The following is a 25,345-nucleotide window of genomic DNA, read 5'->3' on the forward strand; positions in this document are numbered from 1 at the left end:
AGTTCACAGAATCAAAGCGAGCAAGGAGGCAGAGCAGGAGAGATGGGTTGTAAATGTAAAGACAAGGTACGGTGTGATGACTGAGGAGAGCACCTTGCCGGCTCAGGCTGGGGGGTGCCCAGCCTGGAAAAAACCTAGCTGGCGAGCAGCAGGCGGGTAGCGGCTCCCTGCAGCAGGGAGTGCTGGCGTGAGTCTGCCCTACAGCCCCCTAAGCAAAGCAGCTGGCTCTTCCCAGAGGCTCACAGTGGGCATTTGTGGGGAAGCTAAAAATAAAAGCCCAGATGGGCAAGGGACAGTTTTTCATTATACGCCTTTTAGTTCTTGATTTTTAAAAAAATCATGTGCATGTAGAACTTTAATAAAAAGAATGAAAAACTACTTTCTTATTAATTATATGATTTAACACCAAATCCAATCTTTTCACTGGCTCTAACCAATGTTTCATTTTAGGCATGTTCCAGCCTCCCTTGGATGTAGCCCACCTTCCCAGGCCACGCCAACCTGGGATAAAAGTTCTCTTAGATTATCCTGGATAACTGCTATACCCAGCAAGACTAAGAAAACACAGACAGGTAAGGGGAGAGCACTGTCACTCCGCGCCCTGCCCTAGCCGCCCAGCAGTCGGGAATGTCGCGAGCAGACTGCTGCAGGCTGGCGCTGTCTCACCTCTTCCAGCCGACACCTGCAGCCCGGGCTGCCCTACATCTGGACTGCCTGGTCCCTTTGGGGGCGGTTCCCAGGTTCCTGGGGTTTCTCCAAACACTCACAAAACCAGGGGTCTTCTTCAATTGCCTCCCCAATTCAAAGTCAATTATCAGTATTTTCTAAGTGTCACGTTCTTGTACCTTTATCTCGAGGAGCATGGTTTACTAGAAATAGAAACAACAGCCAACAGTTTTAGGCCTTACAGAAACAAATACAGTAAGTCCCCTACATACAAACCTTCAAGTTGCGAACTTACAAAGATGCGAACGTGCGTCTGCATGTCCAATCACGTAAGTTAGTTCACATGTCTGGCGTACACTGTCACATGCCTGCATCCTCTGTAAGTGGTTGTGCTTCTGTGTACTTTACTGTATAGTACTGTATAAAGTACAGTAGTACAGTGTCTTTATTTCAAGCTCAAGATGTCTGGAAGCAAGAGTAAAAGCAGTGGTGATGTAGCTGGTACTGCAGCTTGCCCTCCGTCTCCTGTTGCTGACGATCCTTCAGCTCTACCGCCTCCCACCTCCTCTCCCTCCTCCAGTCAGTAACTCTTCTTGCCTCTTCACTCGATGCCAGCCCCTGGATGCCAGCTGTTGTACTGTACTACTGTACTTTTCAAGGTACTGTACTACTGTACTTTTCAAGGTACTGTACTGTAAGATTTAAAATGTTTATTTTTTGTTTGTTATGTATTATTTGTGTGAAAAGTGTTTTAAACCTATTCCAGTACAGTACTATGTAGCCAACTGTGTCAGTTGGGTACCTAGGCTAACTTTGTTGGACTTATGAACAAATTGGACTTACAAACATGCTCTCAGAACGGAACTCGTTCGTATGTAGGGGACTTACTGGACAGTTATTTCATCTGTGCTTTTAAAGTTCAATCCATCATGCATGGTAAAAGGCATCATGGAAACAGGAAAGTGGGTTTTTAGAAAGCTGTATTATCAACACAGAGAGAACACCTAACGACTGTTCCTGGGGCTTCTCCCCAGCTGTGCTGTCACTCCGAGTTTTCTCAGCTCAGCCAAAGTAACATGAGGTGTATTTGTCTGCAAGATGGTACTGTTGCAAGAAATAAGATGGGAGCTAGCTGGATGGCCGGGATAACTTCCTCCCGCGGGGTGCTCGGCTCAGCATCTCCCTCCTGAGACCCAAGGATAGGCTTGCTTCCAAAACAAAGGAGATTCAAAACACCAGCAGCCCCCTCACAACCACATATTTACAGATTAATCAAAGCCATCCCCTAGTCTAGAAAGGACAGATGCTACATGGAGCTAAAATGCCAACTACTGATCCAGAACTTTCAAGATGATCCCTTTCCCCAAACTTCTACACCATTCTTTTTTTTTTTTTTTTTTTTTTTTTGCGGTACGCAGGCCTCTCACTGCTGTGGCCTCTCCTGTTGCAGAGCACAGGCTCCGGACGTGCAGGCTCAGCGGCCATGGCTCACGGGCCCAGCCGCTCCACGGCATTTGGGATCTTTCCTGACCGGGGCACGAACCTGTATCCCCTGCATTGGCAGGCGGACTCTCAGCCACTGCGCCACCAGGGAAGCCCTACACCATTCTTTAGATTGCAAACAGGCAGCCTGCAGACCAAATCCAACCTACAAATATGTCCTGCTTGGCTATCCAAGTGTCTTTTTAAAACTTCTGATTTAGTTAGCAATATACTGGGAGATTTCACATAAATATCTGGGTTTCCTGACTCTCTGAAAAAAGTTAGGACTTCCCTGGTGGTCCAGTGGTTAAGACTCTGCACTCCCAATGCAGTGGGCCCGGATTTGATCCCTGGTCAGGGAACTAGATCCCACATGCCACAACTAAGAGTTCGCATGCCACAGCTAAAGATCCTGCATGCCATAACAAAGATCCCGCGTGCCGCAACTAAGACCTGGTATAGCCAAATAAATAAATAAATAATTTAAAAAGTTAGAAAATCTGTTCCCACAGAGCAACCCTCAGCTGGAGCTAACAACTGCCCTCTTTAGACAGGTGGGTGCTCCCCACCATGCCCTTACACCCTGCTTGCTCCACTCGTTTTTGTTACCTGCCTGACATTTACACCTGCTTTGCTTGCTCACTGAACACCCCTTCGCAGGCTCCACAGTCACTAGCACAGTAAGGGGCCCGAGCGGAGGCTGAAGGGAATCCTTGTAGTCTATGATCGCTGGCTACAAAATCTGAGACTGAACAAATAAAGCAGGAAGGCTTTGCTGATAGATCCTGCAGCTCCACGAGGACAGGAGAAGCTGCTTCTGAATCTCTATGAGCTAGACCACCATTATGTTCTCTCCAACCACAGGAACTTTCCTGACAGACCAAGAGCTTTATTGTTGGGTAAAAACAGTTCCTGATCACAGATTCTGTGCTTTAGTTCTCCTGGTCCTGAGCTCTCTTCCACTCTGAAGCAGGGAGACTGCCTGCTGGCTTTTCCAGCATGTGGCCAGAGTGTCGAAAAACAGACACTAGTCCCCAGTAAGAGCCCTGAAGCAGCTGTTTCTTCAACTCATCACACCTGGCTCTTCTGGAGTCTGTCCCAAGTGAGAAGTTAGCAGAGTCCCTTAAACAGAGAGAAGAATTCAGGGCAAACTGCCCAACTGTCTTCACTGTGCTCCTGAGTGTGTGGCTTCCTTGTCCCCATTTTGATCCCGACTCGGCATCTTTAAGCCCAGACGGCGCAGGGAATGGACAAAATATCGAGGAGGCTTGCAGACCAAGTTGAGTTCCTCCTTCCCGGCCTGCAGGGCAGGCAGAGTCAGCTGGCAGGCATGCAGGTGAAGGGGGATGTGACGGGCCTTGGACTGCCGCAGCCCCAGCTTCTTCAGGATGCAGGCGGACAGCTTCTGTGCAGAGGAAAGAGCTCGTGAGCGCAAGGCCAACAGCTCCAGTGTGCGGGGGCAGAAGACCTCCACTCACAGGGCCCCCTCACTAACTCCCGGAAGACACAGTGATGGACAGCCTGCTTCGGGGCCATTTCTAGGAAGGGTTCAGAGCCCATGTATGAGAAAACCCACCACACCAGGGAAGCTCTCCTTGGCCAATTCTCTGGCTTTCCAAGAGAATGGGCTGTAACAGCAAAAAACAAAGTTCCCACCAAGGCTCTTTCGCTGTAGCGTGAAAGCCTGCTTTGAGCCTTCAGAAAGTCTCCTAACTGCTTCTCAATTTCTCCAGAAGCTAGATAACTAGCATGGTACTGTGTCGGAAGACAATCAACACATCTTTGCTGTGACTCACTTCAGGGACTTAACAAGGGGAAAGCATAAGTTCTCCCCCTTATTCTGCTGCATATTGGGTCAGACGTATATTACCTGGGGGGCCAGCCTGTTCCAGTCTGAGTACTTGTGGTCACCAAGGATCGGGCAATCCAATCCAAAAGACAGGTGAACTCGAAGCTGATGTTTTATTCCTTTAAAAAAAGAGAGGGAGGAAACTTAGGAGTAGCTATTGAAACAATACCACTGGTGGCATCTGCTTCTAACCATATTAAACCAAAGGACAGTAAAACGGGCAAAGCCCCAACTACAATAAGGTATAAAGAATAATATAACAAACAATAGGCTATTAGGAAATAAACATTATAAATGCTGTTAAGCCTCTAAGTACCCCTCGCCACCACAGTTCCCTTTCCACCACAGATAACCACTGCTATCAACTTGGTGTCTATCATTGCCATGCTTTTTTTTTTAATAATTGTGTTGTATAACACTAAATAGTATTACTTTGTACATTTATTTTTTTTACTGTGGCAAAATATACATAAAATTTAACATTTTAATCCTTTCTTTTAATATAAATTTATTTATTTATTTTTGGCTACATTGGGTCTTCGTTGCTTCGTTGGGTCTTCTTTCTCTAGTTGCGGCGAGCAGGGACCACTCTTCATTGCGGTGCACGGGCTTCTCATTGCGGAGGCTTCTCTCATTACGGAGCACGGGCTCTAGGCGTGTGGGCTTCAGTAGCTGTGGCTCGCAGGCTCAGGAGTTGTGGCTCGCGGGCTCTAGAGCACAGGCTCAGTAGTTGTGGCGCATGGGCTTAGTTGCTCTGCGGCATGTGGGATCTTCCCGGACCAGGGATTGAACCTGTGTCCCTGCATTGGCAGGCAGATCCTTAACCAATGCACCACCAGGGAAGTCCCATTTTAATCGTTTTTAAGAGTACAGTTCGGTGGCACTGAGTACATTCACATTGTTGTGCAATCACTACTACAGTCCCTCTCCAGAACTTTTCCATTGCCCCCAACTGAAACTCTGTACTCAGTTAACAATAACTCCCCGCCCCCCGCTCTCTCCAGCCCCTGGTAACCATTACTCTACTATCTGTCTCTATGAATTTGCCTACTCTAGGTATCTCATATAAATGGAATCATACAGTATGTGTCCTTTTGTGTTTCATTTAGCATAATGTCGTAACGTCTATCCATGCTGCAGTATGTGTCAGAACTTCCTTCCTTTCTAAGGTTGAATTACATTCCACTGCATGATGTACCACATTCTGTTTTTCCACTCATCTGTTGATGGACATGTAGGTTGTTTTCACCTTTAGGCTATTGTGAATAGTGCTGCTATAAACACCGGTGTACAAATATCTCTTTGAATCCCTGTTTTCAATTCTTCTGCATATATACAGGAAGCAGAATTGCTGGATCATAGGGTAATCCTATGCTTCATTTTTTGAGGAATTAATTTGCAAATTTTTAAATAAACGTAAGCAAACCATTTATTTATTATTTTTTGAAGGAAGAATTGATTTATTCTATCATTTTAACTGAATATTTCTCACCCACCCAGGAAACTGATTAAGAGTAGGAGTCTGCCTAAAGCAAACTATTTGTATCCTTCTGCTACCTACTGTTTTTTTTTCTTTTTTTTTTTTTTTTTTGTGGTACGTGGGCCTCTCACTGCTGTGGCCTCTCCCGTTGCGGAGCACAGGCTCCGGATGCGCAGGCTCAGCGGCCATGGCTCACGGGCCCAGCCACTCCGCGGCACGTGGGATCTTCCCGGACTGGGGCACGAACCCACGTCCCCTGTATCGGCAGGCGGACTCTCAACCACTGCGCCACCAGGGAAGCCCCTACCTGCTGTTTTAAACAATCATCCCTATGGAAGCTCCCAGCCTCAGATCAGCACTGGAAGCACACTCTGGTGCAATCCCAGAGTCCCCATAATACCAGCTGCTCAGGGGAGGGGCGGAGACTGGCACAAGGCCCTGGGTGAAGCTGAGGGGCAGTGGGGCTTCTCCACCCACTGTAGAACACTGGCACCCTCACCGGTAACAGGCTGGAGCTCCAAGAGGGCGGAGGAGAGGGTGCTGCTCAGCACCCGGTACTGAGTCACAGCCAGGTGTGCGTTCCTGCTGGTCCGTACCCTCACCATCTTCCCATTGTCCATGCAGTAGCTCGGGGACAGCGTCATCTGGAGCCAAAGAAATCAGGACACAATTTCGAAGAAAGAGCAGCAAACCCATCCCTCTGGAGGCGCTCACCCACCTTGTGGTGTCGTTCCTGGCCCTGCACCTCCTTCTCAACGATGGGAATGTCCACGACTCCCGCTGAGGGCACCGGGACGCGCATCGTGATGGCCCTGAGGGGACACACACAGACCCTTGCTTAAGCCACAAAGGTGAGTGAGGCTCTCCTTGCATCGGCTACTTAGAGGTTTTAACTCTGGACCTCCTGCACTACTGCGGTCAGGTCTTAAGATCAGAGGGTCCCAAATGATCTCTTGGTATAGTGCTTAGCCTGAGAGTTTGACACTATCCTTATACGCCTATCTTTTTTACAACTAAACTAATATGTGCTGATTGTAGAATATTTGGGGAAAAAACAGAAAAACAAGAAAAAAATTGTATTTATAACACTGTCACTCATCCAACCTTTAAAAATGAGTATGTACAGCTTAAAGTAAAACTAGGGTAATACAGTTTTGTATCCTGTTTTTCTTTTTTAAATAATAAAAGATGGTAAGTTCGAACTGCATATGGAATAAATGAATAAATGAATGAATTGAGTGAAAATTTCACAGGACCGCTCCTGCCTATTTGCCAGGTCAATAAAACAGAGGAACTGTGCTCAGAAAAGTCACAGGAATCCCAACCATAGTTCAGTAAGTCCCTCTTGTTGGAGGTTTCCCTCCGTCACACCACAGACAGGCAGAAGACTCTTTAATCTGTCCTTACGTCCATGCCTCTTCCAGTCAGTCAATCAGCTCTCCTGGGTACTTACTTGGTGGCCTAACACAGAATCACTGGCCCAGGAGTCACAAGCCCAGATATAACATTGCACACCCTGGACACCCCACTGCAGATTGGTAGCAGTTTAGGCTGCTATCTGATACATTTTATCATACCTACACTGAGTTGTAACTATGAGTTGACCCTTTCTAATGACCTAACACTACTGCTGTTGTCTGACATTTTACCAAAGGAATGAAATCATGTATACTCATATAATTAATTTTTAATAATTTTTATGTACAGCCATAATTAGGAACCACTATGCCACCAGACTCTAATATTCTAAGCACTAAACCTGTTTCCTATAATTTTTATATGCCCACACGTCTGAGTACAGTGCCTTCTATTACTAGGAGTTCCTGCTCTATGAACGGATGAATAGATGGAAGGGTGCCTACACCACCTCGACCGCTATCGATGGGCTTCATACCAGTACTTCTTTGTCACCTGACGGGTTCTAAACAACTCTTGGACTTGATGCGCCACGTCTTTTTCCCAAGCCAACACCATTACGCCTGTAGTTTCCTTGTCCAGCCGATGGCACAGATGCAAGGGCTCTGCCTTGTGGCCGTGAAGCATCTTCGCCAGGACAGGCAGTACATCACTGATGCAGAGCCGGACCCCAGGGCCACCTACGAAGGAAAAAGCCAGAGGTTTGAGAGGCCAGGAAAAGATCTCACCAAAGACCTCTACCTGGGACAACAGTCCTTACTGGATTAACAGTAAATGCTTTCTAGAGTCTTATTACTGAATTGTGGTCCAGGGACTAGAAACATATCAGTCTGCCCAGGGAGCTCGCTAGAAAGGAATCTCAGGCCTCCAACCCAGACTAATTAATCAAAATCTGCATTTTAACAAAAGGTCCAAGTGACTCATATGCATATTAAAGTTTAAAAAGCACCATCCTAGAGCACGTGGCTTTCTCCTCAGACCTATATGTGTGTGTATATATATATATAGTTAATCTACTTATGTACTCATACTAAAATTAGCAACCAAAATGATGAGATCTGATATTTCACTATATAAACAAAGGCTTGAGAATTTGCCAAGTAAACCCTAGTGAGAAATGCAAGACCATGAGGCCTTCCTGAGGCATTACAGAAGAGCTGAGAGGCAGGGCTTTGGGGTGAGACATTCCTGGGTTCCATTCTATGGACCCTCACAACTAGCCATTGACCTTGGACAGATTACGTACTCTTTCCAACTTTCAGTTTTCTCATCTATAAAATGTAAATATCTTGATAATAGTTATCTCTTGGGGAACGGAAAGGCAAGCTACTGGAAGGATCAAGAGAGGAAAAAAACCATACAAAGCACTCGGCAATGTCTGATTTAATTCGTTGTTTTCATGTACAACCTTCTCCATACCTCCCCCCAAAACATTCGTTCTTCTAGCTAAAATATGCCTATTCCCCCAGCAAAACCCTTTCCACAAATGCATTTTTTTCTATCAGTCTTTCCTGACTCACCCTAGCTGTCTCTGACTACATTTAACATTTATTCAAAAACATTAGGGTTTCCATTAAGTTGTAGGCACCCTGGGGTTTTGTTAGGTATACACCAACACACGTTATGTCCTCTTTCCCAGTTCCGATGGAAAATAATCTGAAGACAGGAACCACACAGCCTTTGTCCTTCTCTATAGCAATCCTCGGTGGAGGTCTGCACACAGCAAATTCCATAAATCACTGCTGGCTGCCAGATGTTTGGAAGGTGGGGACTGTCTTATTTATCTCTGCGTCCTTACTGGTTCCTCACAGAGGACAGTACCCCACAAAAGTTTAATTACTTTGAAAGCAAGGCTTCAGAGAGCCCCCCGAGTAATGTTAGAGTTGCCCCTACGTGTAGCACAAAGCAGCAGCGGCCCGCCTCCCTTCCCCACATGCTGCTTACCATGCACAGGGAGACCGTAGGGCTTATTGATGACCACAAGGTCCTTGTCCTGGTGGATAAGTCCTCGGCTCAGCGCCTTAGCAAGCACGTTGGGGTGGACGCGCTGCAGCTGCTCTGTGAACCGCAGTAGTTCTTGCACTCTCCTTTGAACAGGGTTTGTGGGCACCTGCGGGGAGAGAAGGAGCGACGGTAAATGCCTGGTGGGGAGGACTTTCAGTAAGTCTGGGTGAGAATTTGGGAAGGGAATGCCTGTATTTTTGCATTAGACTCGCCCCGTCCCCGAGTAATTTGAGCGCAGGGGTGGGTGTGTCTCGCCTGTACCCACGTAGCGCTTAGGGCCGGGGTCGGCAGGAGCCAGAGACCCAGCCCACAGGAAGATACCGCACCCTTCTGACCTCTCCCCTCCGCTTTCTCCCCATTCTCCCACCACTAGTCCTCGACATTGATTACTTGACATGTGTCAGAGGACCCTCCCACCTCCCTCCCGGCCTGGGAAACCAGTGAGCGCACTGCCTCTTGGGAGTTGTGGTCCTTCTGGGCTCACCGGCTTCTTCGTCTTTTGTTCCTGTTTCTGGGCTCGAAGCCTCTCCGCTAATCGCTGGGCATCCAGGGGCCGAGAGGCAGCAGCAGCGGAACAAAGTGGCTTTGAGACGAAAGTGAAGAGATCCCCCAGACGCTGCCAGGAACCCCGGACCCAGACGCCAAGCGCACTACAGCTAGGAGCCGCCATCTTGCCGAGCTAAGCCCACGCGCAGAAGACGGACTAGAGCGAGGAGGGAGTAGGTGGGCCCTGAGGGTCACGTGGGGCGGGCGGGGCGGGGTCCCGGGCGAGTCACGTGGGGGCGAGGCGCGCTAAGTGCGGCTGCGTTGGCCGGTAGCTGCAACTGGAGCGGTTGTGTTCGGAGGAGACGCGGTGAGTGTGTGGAGAAGCCGGGTTGGGGCTGGGAAATGCCGGTGCCTCAACGCTTTAACGTTTCCGCGTCCCCAGCGCTTCCGTTCTCGGAGGTCCCTATCTTGGGAAACCGTTTCTCCCTTTAAGAGACGACCCCACTCAAAACCGCCTCCCCGCCCCCGGGAGAAGCGTGCCCCATGAACACTCGCCCCAGAGCCGTCTGAGGCGCCCACCTCGTCCGTTTTGGCAGCCACGTCCCGGGTGCTCGGCCAATCCCTCGAGGGACGCCTCGCGTCCTTTTTTTTTTTCCTTACCGCTCGACCTTCGGAGACGCGGGATCTCTGAAGCCTCTCCACCCCTCATCTCCTGATTCCCAACCTCTTTGTTTCACGTTGTAACTAGTCCTTCTCTCCCAGGGGTGATGGGGAGCCCTTCCGTTATCTACGGGTCCATATTTTCTTCCTAGGGAGCACCTTGAGTTTCTTCTGCCTTCTTCAAGAATTCATTTCGTGGCGTCTCCCCCGTCCCTCCCCCCACAGCTTCCAAAGAAAAGACAAAGTACAGAGCAGGAATCTTCCCTTCCCTTTTCCACTTCCTTCGTTTTCTCCATCCCTGGTTTGTAACTTGCTCCAGACCCTCTCCTTCTCTTACAAGGTGCAGTGTTGGGACTCCCATGCCCAAACTGCCAGGGACTTCACTAAGTCAAGACCCTGGGACTTCACTAAGGGGTGGCAAGGAAGAGGAACATCTGGTTGGGATAGTAATGTTAAAAGAACCTGGGAACAGACCTGCCATTTATGAAGAAGAAAGCTGATGCCGAGCCCTGACGAGATCTCAGGAAATTAACGGATCTGTGCTGACGATAGAGGAAACGGTTTTTAAGACTGCTTAGGATGAAGGCTCCCTGAGGAGTTAGAGGAGGTAGTGGAATTAAGTTTGCGTCCTACCCCCTAAAAGGGATTGGCAGAAGGGAGCCCTGTAGAGCATGAGATAAAGTTGAACAGGTAAGTGGAGCTAGCCTACAGAAGACTTTAACTGGAAGAAGGGTTTGAACTAGATGTGGTAAGTAGGGAGGAGTCTTTGAAGATGCTAGAGCAGGAGAGAGACTCCTTGAAAGTGGAATTCTGGAAATGAATCTGGCATTTGAATGCAGGACAGATTGAAAAGGAGAGGGCTTTGATAACTGGGAAATCAGCTAGGAAGCTGCAATCTGAGTGCTCAGTAGAAAGGCTGTGCTTCGTTCACTGGTTTTTTTTTTTTTTTTGGGGGGGGGGGTACGCGGGCCTCTCCCTGCTGTGGCCTCTCCCGTTGCGGAGCACAGGGTCCAGACACGCAGGCTCAGTGGCCATGGCTCACGGGCCCAGCCGCTCCACGGCATGTGGGATCTTCCCGGACCGGGGCATGAACCCGTGTCCCCTGCATCGGCGGGTGGACTCTCAACCACTGCGCCACCAGGGAAGCCCCGTTCACTGGTCTTTTTCCCTACACTGTACTGTCCTTTGAGTGTGAATTGGTTTTGAGTTGTACAGGTCAAGAGGTACTATTGACAGCTGCTGTTGAACTGTGAGCGCCTTAAGGACTCATTCATTTTTTTTATCCCCCGCATCTGGTACAGAGTAAATTCACAAATATCCCTTGGCTGGCTGAAGTGCGTCAGAGGCATGGGTTAGGTGTGTCTGAACATTTTGAATTATCTAATTTCTGTCCATTTTTGACCTAAAGATTGGAGGTAGGAGTACATGTATTTGTAAAGAGGGGGAAAGAAGACCTGTGTATGTTTCTGTAATAAGAGAGGTGATCGGGGTATAAATGTGAAGAATTCGAAGGGAGATTGAGAAACAGCTTCTCTCCTACTGTTTTTTCCCCTTGCAAATTCCCAGGAAAGACACAGATCTAGAGAAGTTGAGAATTACTACCTTTTACTGATAATGTCCCAGACCCAGGTTCTAATTTCACTAAGCAGTCGCACATCACGTGTTACATAAGTATGTGAAGACTCCTTTCCAGGGACTCTGAAATTTGGACATCAGGACTTAAATTCGTATCGTTACATTAATTACAAGCCTGTTTTAGGTGTAGGACTTTTATGGTTTTGGGGGGGGGGCTGGGGAGCCTTTTTCTGCCTTAACCTGTCCTTAATGGTATTCAAGAAGTGACCCCTGTTCCTGCAGAATTGGCCTTCTGTGGCAGGAAACAAAATGAAGAACCAACTCAGATGTCATTGTCAGTGACACAGAGCTTGTGTTCTTGGGTTTCAGGTTAACCCAAGGCACACACTATAGTGCCTAGGCATAAAAACACTGGTCTCTTTTTTTCTGGAGAAGGAACTTTTAGGTTTTTCTTGTTGAAACTTTGTAAGAGAAATTTGAAGAATTCAGAGTTTTTGTTTGCTTGGTATCACAGTACAGCTTTAGCCAATGTGGGTACAGAAGTTTGGTTCCTTAATGTTTATCCTTTGAGTCTGGCCACTTGTTGATTTGAAATAGAGTTGCTCTCAGTACACAAGAATTTATGTAAAGATATATATTACCTCCTTTCTCTTCCTCATTCAGGTAATCCTGTTTTAGATAGTGCATTTTTCCACTTCTGCACTAATCTCATATTCTCTTTTTGGTTGGGGGCTCTTCTTATCTGGACTGTTTTCTCAGTATAAGGAGGGAAATTCTATTAGTGGTGTCTTCATTCTTACAGAGTATGAACGTGGCTTATCTCCCTAGATCTTGATATATATCATAATATGTGCCCCCCATAACCATATAAAGAAGAACTTGATAATTTGTTTTTAAGGATATTTTCTAACCTGTGCAAGAACAACAAAGCCTTCTTGTTATTTCATAAATACAAACAGGGACTAATAAAAGAACTTGTGTCTAAATATCCCAAATTTAAGGTTAATTAGTGGCATGAGGTTAAATTCTGTTTCCTTGAACAGCGATTTGCTAGTTGCAGATTAACCAGCGATTCAGTTTCCCTGAGGAGCAGGAAGTACTTGGATATTGTTTTATGGTTTTAGAGAGATTCAAAGAAGCAATTAGCAGTTCTCTGGAGGTGCCCTGGAAAGAGCAGTTGTCGGCAGCTGGGAGATCTGGGGACTGGTCCCAGTTCAGCTGCTTGTGAACTTGAGCGAGTAATTTGGGCTTCAGTTATTTGTCTTTTAAAAGAAGATCCTTACTAGCTCTAAGCTTCTATCAAGATTTTCCACTGACGCTTAAGTGCTTCTCTTTCTTAACAAGTGGAATTTATTTCAGACTTACCTTGAGTACATTTAGCATTGGCACAGAGAACCAGGATTTTAATCCTGTCCCCACAATTTAACCTTATGCCACTGAGCTAACATTTATGTTTGGAGGTTACTTCATTGAGTGCTGCTGGAATACACCTTCAGATTTCCTAGGTGGGTTGTGGAAAGGAGTGCAGATAGAAAAAAAATTAGAAAACAATGGTATTGACCTATACCATGTGTGTTCGTTCTTTTTTCCATGCCAGCATTTTAAAGAGATTCCATTGTACTGTTGCCCCTTGTTTCACTTTTTTTCAGCTTTTGAGCAATGTCAGGGCAGGTCTAGCTTTAACACTGCTTCCCAAACTTTTTTCATACTGTGACACACATGGAAATTATTGTTGTGTCACTGAGGAAAACTGGCGGCGACCCACAGAAGACAGCTGGCCTGTGATCTGTGGCTGTCCCATCCCCACCTGGCCATACACTGGCGAGGGGATCCCTGTCCTGTGGTCCATGTGACCATTAGAAAGGTCAGCATTACACATTCAAAGTCTTTGTCCCAAACTCTGCCTAACTATCAAGAGGAACTGTATCACTAGTTAGTCTTTTTTTTTTTTTTTAAACCAAAGCATGTTATATATTAATTATCCCTTGAAATGTAACCCATTTTTACCTGACCATATCTGGTTTGGGGGGTTAATTTCTTTTTTAAATTATTATTATTTAAGTTTCAGTTGTACAGCATTATAATTCAACATTTATACACACTACAAAGTGATCACCGCCACAAGTCTAGTTACCATAATTGTTTTTCTTAAGTCTGTGTCTAATCTGTTTTGCCCTTATGTACCTTTATGCTCTTGGCTAGTTTAATATTTAAAGACCATACTTGTCCTTAAAAAGTGGCCTTTTTTTAAAGTGTGTGAATGGTAGTTAACTGATAAAGGGCTGGGAAATGCTTTCGTCATGATGCTTTGACCTCATTAGATTATGGGCAGACTTGCTCTGCCTATTTTTAGAAGATAGGGAATTTCTTTTTTCTGGGGGGGAATTTCTTTAAGTAGCTTATTTTATGTTTTCCATTATAAAAGTAATATAGAAAATGTGAAAATACAAAAAGTAGAGTGGGGAAAATTATTCATATTTCTGTTTCCCAAATGCTGTTAAAATAACATGGTTTTTCTCATCTTTTTCTCTTTTTTTGTGCATTCTTTCTGAATTGTGGAAATTTTCAAACGTTTACATGATAGAGAAAACTCTAATAAACCCCATGTACCCATGAGCCAGCTTCTGATACATCCAGCCAACACAGGGCCAGTCTTGGCCCAAACTCCCAAATGGTTTTGAATCAAATCCCAGAAATAATCGTTTCATCTGTAAACACTTCAGTATGTATCTGTCAAAGATAAGAACTAGTTTTCAACGTAACCTCAATACCATCATCACACCTTAAAAAATATATTCCTTGGTATCACCAAGCAACCAGTCAGTGTACAGATTTTCCTGTTGGTCTCACTTTCTAACACTTCATTTGTTTGAATTATCAGGTTGAAAGAAGGGTCCACACATCATGTGTACACTTTTAATTAGACTAAAACCATATGGGCATTCAGAAGAGATAATGTGGACTGTAAACCTTGGAGATGCTAAGAGCTTGCACTTCAGAGTCATGTAGGCTGGGTTTCAGATCCAGCTCTGCCACTTGCTAGCTGTGTGACCTTGTGCAAGTTACTTAATCTCTCTCACTTTAGTTTTTTTTATCCTGTAAAATGGGAAGAATGTCTACCCTAAGACCACCATGAGGATCGAGTGAGTTAATGCTGGTTAAAGCCCTGTAGAGCCCCATACGTAGTTAATGCTCAATAAATACTAGCCCTGTCCAGCACCTAGTATAGCATCAGTGCATAGATTTGTGGAGTAAAAATAGAGTAAGAGTCAAGAGCTATGGAATTTGGTTTCATTCTGCCATTTAGGGGAATCACTTCAAAGTTTTGTACCCTAAATTTCTCGTCCAAAAAGGGGGGTGGAGTAAACAACCTGTTGACCGCTGAAATTCCAGTGCTTGCAGGAAATGAGTATTTTAGAAACAGCATGAGCTTCAAAAACAGACTGGGATTTGCATCATGCTTTGTTATTCACAAGCATTTAATCTTCTCAGCCTCAGTTTCTTCATATGTGCGTGGAACCAATAATACCTACCTGATAAGATTGTTGTGATGAGCAGCAAGATAAGTGTATCTGGTTCCTACTGTGTAGTAGGTACTCACATTATTAGTCAGCATTTTATGATTATAAAACAAGAATGTTACATTGGAGCATTTTCAACATCTTAAAGAGCTATGTATTTTGTAGCATTTATATAAATGAAGATGACCAAGTATCTTATGGGAAAAGGAATATACACTGGAAGGGTGAACCTAGAAACTGTTTCCAGAACATGGACAATGGAAAATTGAGGGATTATTCAGCCATGTTGATAAAAGAGGATATGAGGATCCCTAGAGAAATTCAAGAAGGTCTTTGCAACAGATAGTTGGTTAAGTTGAATAAACCTATTTTCTGTAGCATTTGAAAATTTCATCAGTAAGTTAAAGATGTGGCTTTTTAAAATTGAAATATAGTTTGCATACAGTGGTATGTTAGTTTCAGGTGTGCTAACATGATGATTTGATATTTGCATACTTTATGAAATGATCACTGCGTTAAGTCTAGTTACCCATCTGTCCCCATACAAAGTTATTAGAATATTATTGACCATATTCCTTATGCTGTATGTTACATCCCTGTGGCTTATTTATTTTATAACTGGATGTTTGTACCTCTTCGTACCCTTCACCTATTTCTCCCCCACCTCCACCTATTTCTCCCCCACCTCCAGCCCCCTTCCCCTCTGGCAACCACCTGTTCTCTGTATCTGTGAGTCTGTTTTCATTTTGTTTTGTTTTTTTAGATTGCACATGTAAGTGAGATCATATGGTATTTGTCTTTCTCTGATTTATTTACTTAGCATAATACTCTCTAGATCCATCCATGTTATCATAAGTGGCATGATTTATTTTTTGTTATGGCTGAGTAATATTCCTGTGTGTGTGTGTGTGTGTATGTGTGTGTATCTTCTTTATCCATTCATCTATCGGTGGACACTTAGTTTGCTTCCATATTTTGGCTATTGTAAATAATGCTGCAGTGAACACTGGTGTGCATGTGTCTTTTCGAATTCGTGTTTTTTCTTTGGGTAAATACCCAGAAGTGAAATCACTGGATCATATGGCAATTCTGTTTTTAATTTTTTGAGGAACCTCTGTACAATATTCTGTAATAATAGATGCACCAGTCTACAATCCTACCAACAGTGCACGAGAGTTCCCTTTTCTCTCATTCTCACCATAAAGACACTTGCTACTTCTTGTCTTTTTGATGATAGCCGTTCTGACAGGTGTGAGATGGAATATCATTGTGGTTTTGATTTACATTTCCCTGATGATTAGTGATGTTGAGCATCTTTTCATGTGCCTGTTGTCCATTTGTATATCTTCTTGGAAGAATGTCTATTCAGGTCCTTTGCCCATTTTTTAATCAGGTTGTTTGGGTTTTTTTGACGTTGTGTTGTATGAATTCTTTGTATATTTTGGGTATTAACCCCTTACCTGATGTTGTTTGCAAATGTCTTCTCCTATTCATAGGCTGCCTTTTGTTTTGTTGATAGTTTCCTTCACTGTGCAAAGGCTGTTTTTAGTTTGATGTACTGTAGTTCCATTTGTTTATTTTGCTTTTGTTTCCCTTGCCTGAGGAGACAGATCCAAAATAAATTGCTAAGACCAAAAGAGTGCACTGCCTATGTTTTCTTCTAGGAGCTTTTGGTTTCAGGTCTTACATTTAACTCTTTAATCCATTTTGAGTTTATTTTTGTATATGGCATAAGAAAGTGGCCCACTTTCAGTCTTCTGCAGGTAGCGGTCCAGTTTTCCCCACACATTTATTGACAAGACTGTCTTTTCCCCATTGTGTATTCTTACCTTCTTTGTCATAGATTAATTGACCATATAAAAAGATGTGGATTGGGTGTGTGTGTGTGTGTATGTGTGTATTAATTGTTAGTGATTGGAATATGCTGTGTTTGCTCTAATGATATTGTTGGTTTAATGAAAATGACTTACACTAGCTGTTATAAAGAGAGCTGCACTGTTAACTGACTCAGAAAACCAAATCCACTCTGAGTTTACTGACCCCAAAGTACTAGCCAGCATTTCCCCAACTTGCTTGATGATAAGAATCACCTGAGGTACTTTTAAAGCTACAGATCACTCCTCTAGAAATTTTGATTCCGTGAATGCTGAGTTAGGGCCCAGGAATCAGTCTCCCTCCCTCCCTCCCACCCAGCAGACACTCCTGTATTTATACCTCTGCCCAATGTCGTCCACCGTTGGTTGAGCCAGGTGATCCTGCGTTGCCGTTCCATGTGTGTAGGCTCACCTTTGCCTGGTTATTTCACTTACCTATGTTAATTTTTTTCCAAATGCACTAATGTATTAATCACATTCATAGCAGTAACATTATCTGTGGGCTCAAATGTATCACTTCCATTTTTTATTGGAGCCCTGCATCACCTTCCTCCTCCCTTTGCTGCTTCCTGTCAGTATCATGCAGGAACTGACCTTTACTCTCCTCCTGGGCTGGCCCCCATGCCGTCCCATTTCTTGGCTCACATCTTACATCCTAAGAAGTATCTGAAAGACTTTATTTTGCCCACAAACTTGTTTGATAGTTTGGAAGTGTAATCGAGTCCCAGGTTAGAAATAATTTTCCCTCAGAGTTTTGAAGGCCTCGTTGTACTTCCCGGTATCTGTAAGTGCCCTGGAGGTGTGGTGGTTCACACCTTTTCTACGAAACCTTGCTTTGTTGGTTTGGTTTCTCTTCTCTCCCTCACTGGAAGTTTGAAGATACTCTCTCTATCCCTGGTGGTCTGGAGTTTCACGATGATGTGCCCTGGTGCAGGTATTCATCATTGACTATTCCGAGTGCTCCGTGGACCCTTTCATTCTGGAAATTCATGTCCTTCAATCCGGGGACATTTTCTTCTATGATTCCTGTGATTTTTCTCCCGATCTTTTCTTTTCCTTTGATCATTTTTCATAATATCCATTCTTGTCATATGGATATGACAGCTTTAATGAGAGCCCATTATAGTTTTCAGTTTCCTGCTCTCCACATTGGAGCAGGTTTGAGATCTGTTGCCAGAATGAATGTGATAAGAACTTAGCGTTTCACCACAGCTCTCTAGACCCCACTAAGGCATGTCCACGGGGACCTGGAGGGTCCAGCCCTCTGCTCACTTCCGGTTCCATCACCCCAACTCGCCCACTGGCCTCAGTCACTAGAAATGCACTGCTTCTCTCTTTCTTCTGCTCTAGAAACATGCTCTGCTGCTCTTTGGGTGAATCCACAAGTACTTAGTATTTTAAAAAGTTAATTTTACTAAGACACTAAGGTAAATGAAGGAAGAAAAGTTAGGAAAAAAAAAAACCCGAAGGGGATTTACGTATAAGAAAACGTGTGGTGTAAAAGCAGGGGCAAACTCTTAAGAATACAGTTTTTTGAATTGATGTCAGCATGAAACCAGGATGCTTACACTTGCTCCAAGAGTTCCTCCTGAAAGCTGCTTTTCTTCACAGAACCAAATGGGATCGCTTGTTCTTTCTACTTCGCTGTACCCTAAACTTATTCCCGGGTGCCTACATGCAACCTGTTCGTTTTCTCAGAAAACAGAAGTGCCTTCCCCCACTCCCTCCGCCCCCATGCATTGTCCCCACCTCGGGGCCCAGGCCATCCAGCCCTCTTGTCTCTCCCTGTGACTCCTCAGTCTTGCATTGACCTCCTTCGCTCTTTATTAAAGTATGTTTTTAGGTCTCCCTAACCTGTTTTTCTCTCATCTATCTTTTTTCCTTAATTATTTTCACTGACCACTTTTTAAGACTGATGCTGCCTGCTCTGCAAAGCAATGCTTTTAAAGGTGTTTCTTCTATCAGCCTAGTCTTTCTAGCTCTGGTGGGCCTCTGTGGCAGATAATAACCTCTTTTTGGAGCTTTCAGGTTCTTGTTTCAGGTCTAAACAGTGCTTTCATCCCTCAGTTCATTTACAGATCAAAGAGAATATTTTCCAGTTAATTTTTTATTAGGAAGAAATCCAAATGCCCTGAACGGAATATCAGCTAGTTTACAGGTACAAGCTTAGCCACTTTCCTACGCTCCCACTGGTCCGTCCTTCTCTTGTTCTTAAGGGATTACTGAGATTGATCCAGGGAAGGTACTTGCAAGAACTTTCCTGAAGTAGATGACAGTTCTTTCAAAATCAATAAATACTTGTGTTAGTGCTTGAGACAGAAAGAAGGAAATAATCACCTGTAATCCTATCTCCCAGAGATTATTTCTGCCATTCAGAGACCTCCAACACATGATTAGGAGCAGGTTTTTGAACTGTGTTTTGATCTTTAAGTTTGAAATAGGACTGTCTAAAAGTATGTTTGAGTTTTGAAGGGCTGTAATGAAACTTCTGAGTAGGTATCTCATGGGTCTGAAACACAGGAGAGATCTGAGCTGAAGATACAAATTTGGGAGTCATTAGCATTTAGTTGGCCTCGTTGGAGGCCAAACCATCGGAGTAAGTGGGGTAGGGAGAGTAGGGAGTAGGTAAAGTGGTTAAACTGGAGAGCCTCAGATGGTGCCATGAAGACAGTCCACATTCAGGGAATGGGCAGAGGAAGAAGGGTTGGGAGGAAGGCCAGGAAAACACAGTGTCCAGGGGAGATGAGAATGGAATTAAGTGTCAGATGCTTCCAAGAGGTAAAGGAAAATAAGTCTCAACTATTTCATTGAATTTTGCCATATTGGTAAGTATATGTTTACAGTTCCGTTGCCCCTAAAAGATGGAGACTTTTCAGGGGTTTGGCCCTTAAGGGTATGACGTTAGTCATCTTTGGTGAGACAGTATTGAGTTGTGTCTCTACAACGTGGGCTCTGGCATCAGCATCCTGTATCTACTGTGTAATAAATAGCCATGTGACCGCTAGCGAGTTACTTAATGTCTCTGTGCCTCCGTTATCTGTGATATCTGTGACATGTGATGGTGATGGTGTCTGCTTCATAGAGGAGTGAACGTTGTAAAGCGCAGAAAAGTGCCTGGCTCACTGTAAACACTACATGGTGTTTGTTGGAGGTGAACTGGATGCGGTAATAGTATCACTTTTAGCCCAATGCCTGGCATTTAACAGGTATTTTAACATGAAAATTCAACAGCTTGTGACTGCAAAGCAGTGGATTTGCTGTGGCTAGTACAGTTCCAGTCATTTTAAACTCTACCAGCATATACAGAATATAATCATGCCAGGCCAGAGGAAGAACTCAGGGGACTGAGAATTCGCTGCATGTAGCTTTTAAACTGTGTAAAACTCAGATAGGAACTTGAACCCACATGCCGAGACTTGAACCCAGCCTAAATCCTGATTGGGACTGAACCCAGCCAAAACCCACAGTCTTCCAACTGAGATCACACACCTGCTTTCAGGACTTACTGAAGTTCAGGTTCTTGATGTCTCATTGCAGAAAGAATTCAGTGAGAGAGAAAGTGATAGGTAAGTAGTGGGTTTATTTAGAGAGAAACACACTACACAGAGTGTGGGCCATCTCAGAAGGTGAGAAAGGCACCAGGGTATGGGGCTGTCAGTTTTTATAGGGGTGGGTGATTTCATAGGCTAATGAGTGGGAGGAGTATTCCAGCTATTTAGGAAAGGGGCGGGGATTTCCAGGAATGGGGCCACCGCCCACTTTTTGATCCTTATGGATCCTTGGAACTGTCATGGCGCCTGTGGGTGTGTCATTTAGCTTGCTGATGTGTTACAGTGAGTGTATACTGAGGCTCAAGGTCTAGTGGAAGTTGACTTGTCTGCCATCTTGGACCCATTTCGTTCTAATCAGTTTATGTCATGTCCTCAGGCTATGTTATTCTTTCAAAGGCTGTGCCTGCCCCTTTCCCTCCTGTTTCACTGGCAGAGTATAGCGCTCTAAGCAAAGACTGTGTGAGCCGGGAAGGTGTGTGATGTGTTCTGTGTGGGTGAGGCTGAGGGCTGGAAGGGATGTTGCCAAGAGGACTGGAGAGGCCGGGCCAGGTCTTGCAGGCAGGATGAGGAGTTTTGTATTATTAAACCCAGAGAAGCCTTTGAGTGATTTTAAACCATGACTTGATCCAATTTGTGTTTTGAAATCCCTTTTGCTGCTACAAAAGACTTTCGTCCTCTCTAGTTGTAAAACACTTAGGATAGATTTAATATATTAAATAAAAGAAACCGATTTCTTAGCCCTAAATACTAAGGTCTTTGAGTTGTTTGCCAGAAAGAGTTCCTGCGTTAAGAATCTACATCAGTTTACATCTTAGATATCAGAAACTTGAGTTATAAAAATAAAATGATTTACGTCTAAAATTTTTCATTTAGTGTCAGAGGGATAGTCTTAAAACTTAAGTCTGAAATCCTTCTTCTGCCTGCTGGAATCAGATTACCTTCACTCCCTGTTGTGACTGTTGGTGTATCTGAAAAGTGATAGCCTGAATGTTGATTTACTGTGCACGCAATTTTCACAGGAATTTGTCTTTTCCCATTTGTTCCATTTTAAAAAGAAATGGCCTTTTATGGTCCTAGTTGCATTAAAAGCAGTCACAGGGTGTTTCTTTTAATTAGAAATGCATTCTCTGTTGCACGATAAATTTCTTTCTTGTAATTCTGATCATGAGCAACATCTTAGATTTCAGTTACTTCATTTCAGTAAGTATTTGCGTGCCTACTCTGTGCCAGGCACCGTTTAGCATCTCGGGCTGCATTGTGAACTAAACAAAGATCCCTACCTTTGAGGAGTTTATATTCCAGTGGGAGGAGGCAGATGGCAAATAATAAGCGTAATTAATATCTTTATTATACTACTAATAAATATAACTAGTATACTGGGGGTGGTATGTGCTATGAAATTAAAAGTAGAGCAGTTGATGCAGTGAGTGAGGAGCCTGCAGCTTCAGATACGGTGGTCAGGGTAGCATCATTGAGAAGGTCTGACTTGAGCAAAGGATTGGAAACTTGTGCGGATTTGCAGGGGGCGGGGTGGGGGGGGGAGGTGGTGAAGATCCAGCAGAAGGAACAGTCATACAAAGAAAGGCCCCAAGGCCAGAGTGCTCCAGGCCTGTTTGAGGAACAGTAAAGAAGCCAGCAGGTCTAGAGGGAGGGAGGGAGTTCCTCAGCCTTTTAGGAACAGACTTCTCAGTCAAATTCAGAAGTTCATAAGCCAGAATAAGTGAATAAATTAGGGAAAGAATTTTCATTCTGTGAATGCTCTGCAGGTGGTAATCTATAAATACCCCGACTCATGTCTTAACTTGATTTAGGTAATTCCAAAGTAACACGAAAGTTTCTTAAATTCATTTCAAAGGGCAACTAAACAAACAAGCAAAAAATCTCTTTTTCTGTGAATGAGAAACTGATGATAGATCACAAGCTCATATGACCTAGCATTTAGTAAAAGCTGAAAATTTACCTTTCCAATTTAGAGATCTCAGGTTAAAAGCCAAAGGCTTTGTTTTACAGCAAAGGATGGCAAAGGTGCCAAATGCACGTATCTCCAAGAGGGGCAGTGATGGGGGTGAAGATTGGGCTGAGTCTGGGAGAAGCTGCCCTGTAAGAGTAGGTTTGGTCACCTCCCTTATTTCTTTCAAGCTCAGTTGCTCCAAATCCTTTTTTAACATTTTCATTTGGTGATCTATATTTTCTGTTCTTTGACTTAGTGAGATTTTCCATGTGTTTCTTAAGTTTGTGACCTAAATCAGGCACACTACTTTCATAAGGTCCTGTTACCAAATCAGGTCTGGCTGCTGGCCACTTAGAAACCAATTAAGAGAGAGAGAAATGTTGGTAGAAAGGAAAGTTGCTTTTAATTACAGAATGCCTGCAATCTGCAGAGGTGGTGGACTCAGTGTCCCCCCAAAACCATCTCCAAAGATTCTGATTGGCTGTGAAAGTTTTTAAAGGGAAAAAGGGAAGTAATCCCAGTCAGTCATTCACGTAGCGGGTCACAGTGATCGACATCCCACTGTGTGCAGGCTTGCTGATGTCTTGTGATGATCCCCCCTGCCCAGCTGTGCAGCGTGTGGGAATCTTATTCCCCCACCAGGGATTGAACCTGGGCCACGGCGGTGAAAGCGCCGAGTCCTAACCACTGGACTGCCAGGGAATTCCCTTGATTTTTCTTTAGATGCTATCGTGTTCACAGTTTGTTCGCCGGATTACTGAAGGGGAAGCTGGGGAAGAGATCTGGTTATCTGTTACTTATTCTTCATTTCTACTCCTTTGATCTATGGAAAGAACCAACAGACTAGGATTAGGCAAGGTATCACGTGGTCAAAAGATCTGAAAGGTGTACTAGGGCTGGAGATGAGCAGAGCTGGGGTGGGGGGAGTGGGGGGCGCTGGGGGCTGGTTTAAGGTGAGTGACAAGGCAAAGAGGCCTCCTGCAGAGAGCTCTTTCCTTCCAAATGCTGCTTACAAATCCCCACTTGTCAGAACATCATTCCATTTCTGTGGGATCATGGGCAAAGGTCTGTCTTCTGTAACTTCTTCCTGCTGACGTAGGGTGTCGTATTCTTAGAGTGGAAGATGTTGACATGGGTCTGTAGCATCTCTTTTCTCACAGTTGTAGTTGTCCGTTTCCATACAGGGGCAGAACAAGCTACAATTATTTTGATGCCCACAAAGATGCAGATTATTTTCAGCAGTAGTGTTAATCCCATTCTCTTAAGGTCAGTTCTTGGCGCTGTGCTAGCCGTAGATTCCGTACTGCTCAAGATGGAGTGGTTTGTCACAACTGCAGTCTGGTCATCATGCAGTCAGCCTTTCCCCTCAGGTGGCAGTTACGGTATCTGTAAAACCACTCAGGAACATGCATCAGACACTGAGTCTGTAACTCTATTGTCCTGATCGTTAGCTGCTTGAGCCTGCTCCTTTGTGACTCAGAGGCCTGGGAGACTTCAACTTCTCTACAGACAGGAGGCAGGAGACAGGGAGGGGCGTTTGTACTTGGGCGGGGTTGGGGTGCAGGTTATGTGATCAATACTAATATAGAAGAATGCTGCCACAGTTGCACACATGTCAAGTGTATTGTGTTGGTGTGTATATTCAGTATCATCTTTGTTTTGCATATACAGTATTCTTTATAAAGGACCAGGCTTAGTTTATCCAGGGAGGTGTTCTGCCGTACTTGCCCATAACTGATCTTTTCCCGTGTTTCTGAATTTTATTTTTCAGAGTATCCTTTTGTGGTTTCTTAAACTTCTTTCTTACTGATTCCTTTCCCAATTTGTCATGGTTGTTTCATACTTGAGTCCTCCCTGCGAAATTGCTGTTTATTGTTTTGAGTTTAGTTTCCCATGAGGTTAAATATGAGGTATGATCACTAAAGAAAATGCTGAGAAGCACACGTCTTTGACTTTCTGAAACAAAACATTCTACATTCATCTCACAGTAAAAAAGGAAAATGGTACAGGTTAATATAACTGAGTTAGACGGGCCCTAGAAAAATTTGCAAGGCCTTTTTTCTCCTTCCTTTAGATAGGACTGCATAAGCATCACCCCAAAAGGTAATGGTCTGCCCTCTTTTTCTTTTTTTTTTTTTTTTTTTTGGCAGCACGCGGGCCTCTCACTGCTGTGGCCTCTCCCGTTGCAGAGCACAGGCTCCGGACGCGCAGGCTCAGCGGCCATGGCTCACGGGCCCAGCGGCTCCCCGTGTCCCCTGCATCGGCAGGCGGACTCTCAACCACTGTGCCACCAGGGAAGCCCTGCCCTCTTTTTCTTTAAAAGGAAATGCCATGACCTCTGTAGACGTCCAGTTCCATTGCCATCCTGAGTGGGAAGTTCAGGAGCGAGCACTTCATAGACATTTAATCTCTGTTGAATGACAGAATGAAAAGATTGAATGCACTCACAGCAAGCTTTTTGCAAAATCCCTCTTTACTGGGTAGTTTGATAATTGAGTTTTAAACATAATTAAGAACCCAAGATGGGTGTCTATTCAGTTCTTTTTTTATCCGTTATGTCAGTTTAAGATATTGTGCGGGGCTTCCCTGGTGGTGCAGTGGTTGGGAGTCCGCCTGCCGATGCAGGGGACACGGGTTCGTGCCCCAGTCTGGGAGGATCCCACAAGCCGCGGAGCGGCTGGGCCCGTGAGCCATGGCCGCTGAGCCTGCGCGTCCGGAGCCTGTGCTCCGCAACGGGAGAGGCCACAGCTGTGAGAGACCCGCGTACCGCAAAAAAAAAAAAAAAAGATATTGTGCGAAGACAGGTCTGTTTTGTGTATCTTTCCTATAT

General features: G+C 44.6%; 2 protein-coding genes across 7 annotated transcripts in view; one reads left to right on the forward strand and one right to left on the reverse strand.

Annotated features, from left to right (window-relative positions):
• Positions 1-3,016: 3,016 nt before the first annotated feature.
• Positions 3,017-9,612, reverse strand: RPUSD4 (RNA pseudouridine synthase D4). 2 transcript variants are annotated; one of them, XM_067751508.1, is made up of 7 exons: positions 9,382-9,612; positions 8,838-9,003; positions 7,372-7,573; positions 6,196-6,289; positions 5,977-6,121; positions 4,019-4,116; positions 3,017-3,550 (listed from the first exon to the last, which is right to left on the reverse strand). In XM_067751508.1, exons 1-7 carry the CDS (start codon positions 9,565-9,567, stop codon positions 3,314-3,316), a joined length of 1,128 nt encoding a protein of 375 aa, XP_067607609.1. In that variant the 5' UTR covers positions 9,568-9,612; the 3' UTR covers positions 3,017-3,313. The 2 variants fall into 2 exon arrangements, with proteins under 2 accessions (XP_067607609.1, XP_067607608.1); XM_067751507.1 differs by having other exon boundaries at positions 3,017-3,553.
• A 38-nt stretch (positions 9,613-9,650) lies between these two features.
• Positions 9,651-25,345, forward strand: part of FAM118B (family with sequence similarity 118 member B) — a 46,139-nt gene continuing 30,444 nt past the window's right edge. For all 5 annotated transcript variants that reach the window (XM_067751538.1, XM_067751539.1, XM_067751540.1 and 2 more), the window contains exon 1: positions 9,651-9,750. The gene's annotated coding sequence lies outside the window, so the exon portion shown is untranslated. The remainder of the gene's footprint in view (positions 9,751-25,345) is intronic.

The sequence above is a fragment of the Pseudorca crassidens genome, chromosome 9, assembly GCF_039906515.1.
Source record: "Pseudorca crassidens isolate mPseCra1 chromosome 9, mPseCra1.hap1, whole genome shotgun sequence".
Lineage (NCBI taxonomy): Eukaryota > Metazoa > Chordata > Mammalia > Artiodactyla > Delphinidae > Pseudorca > Pseudorca crassidens.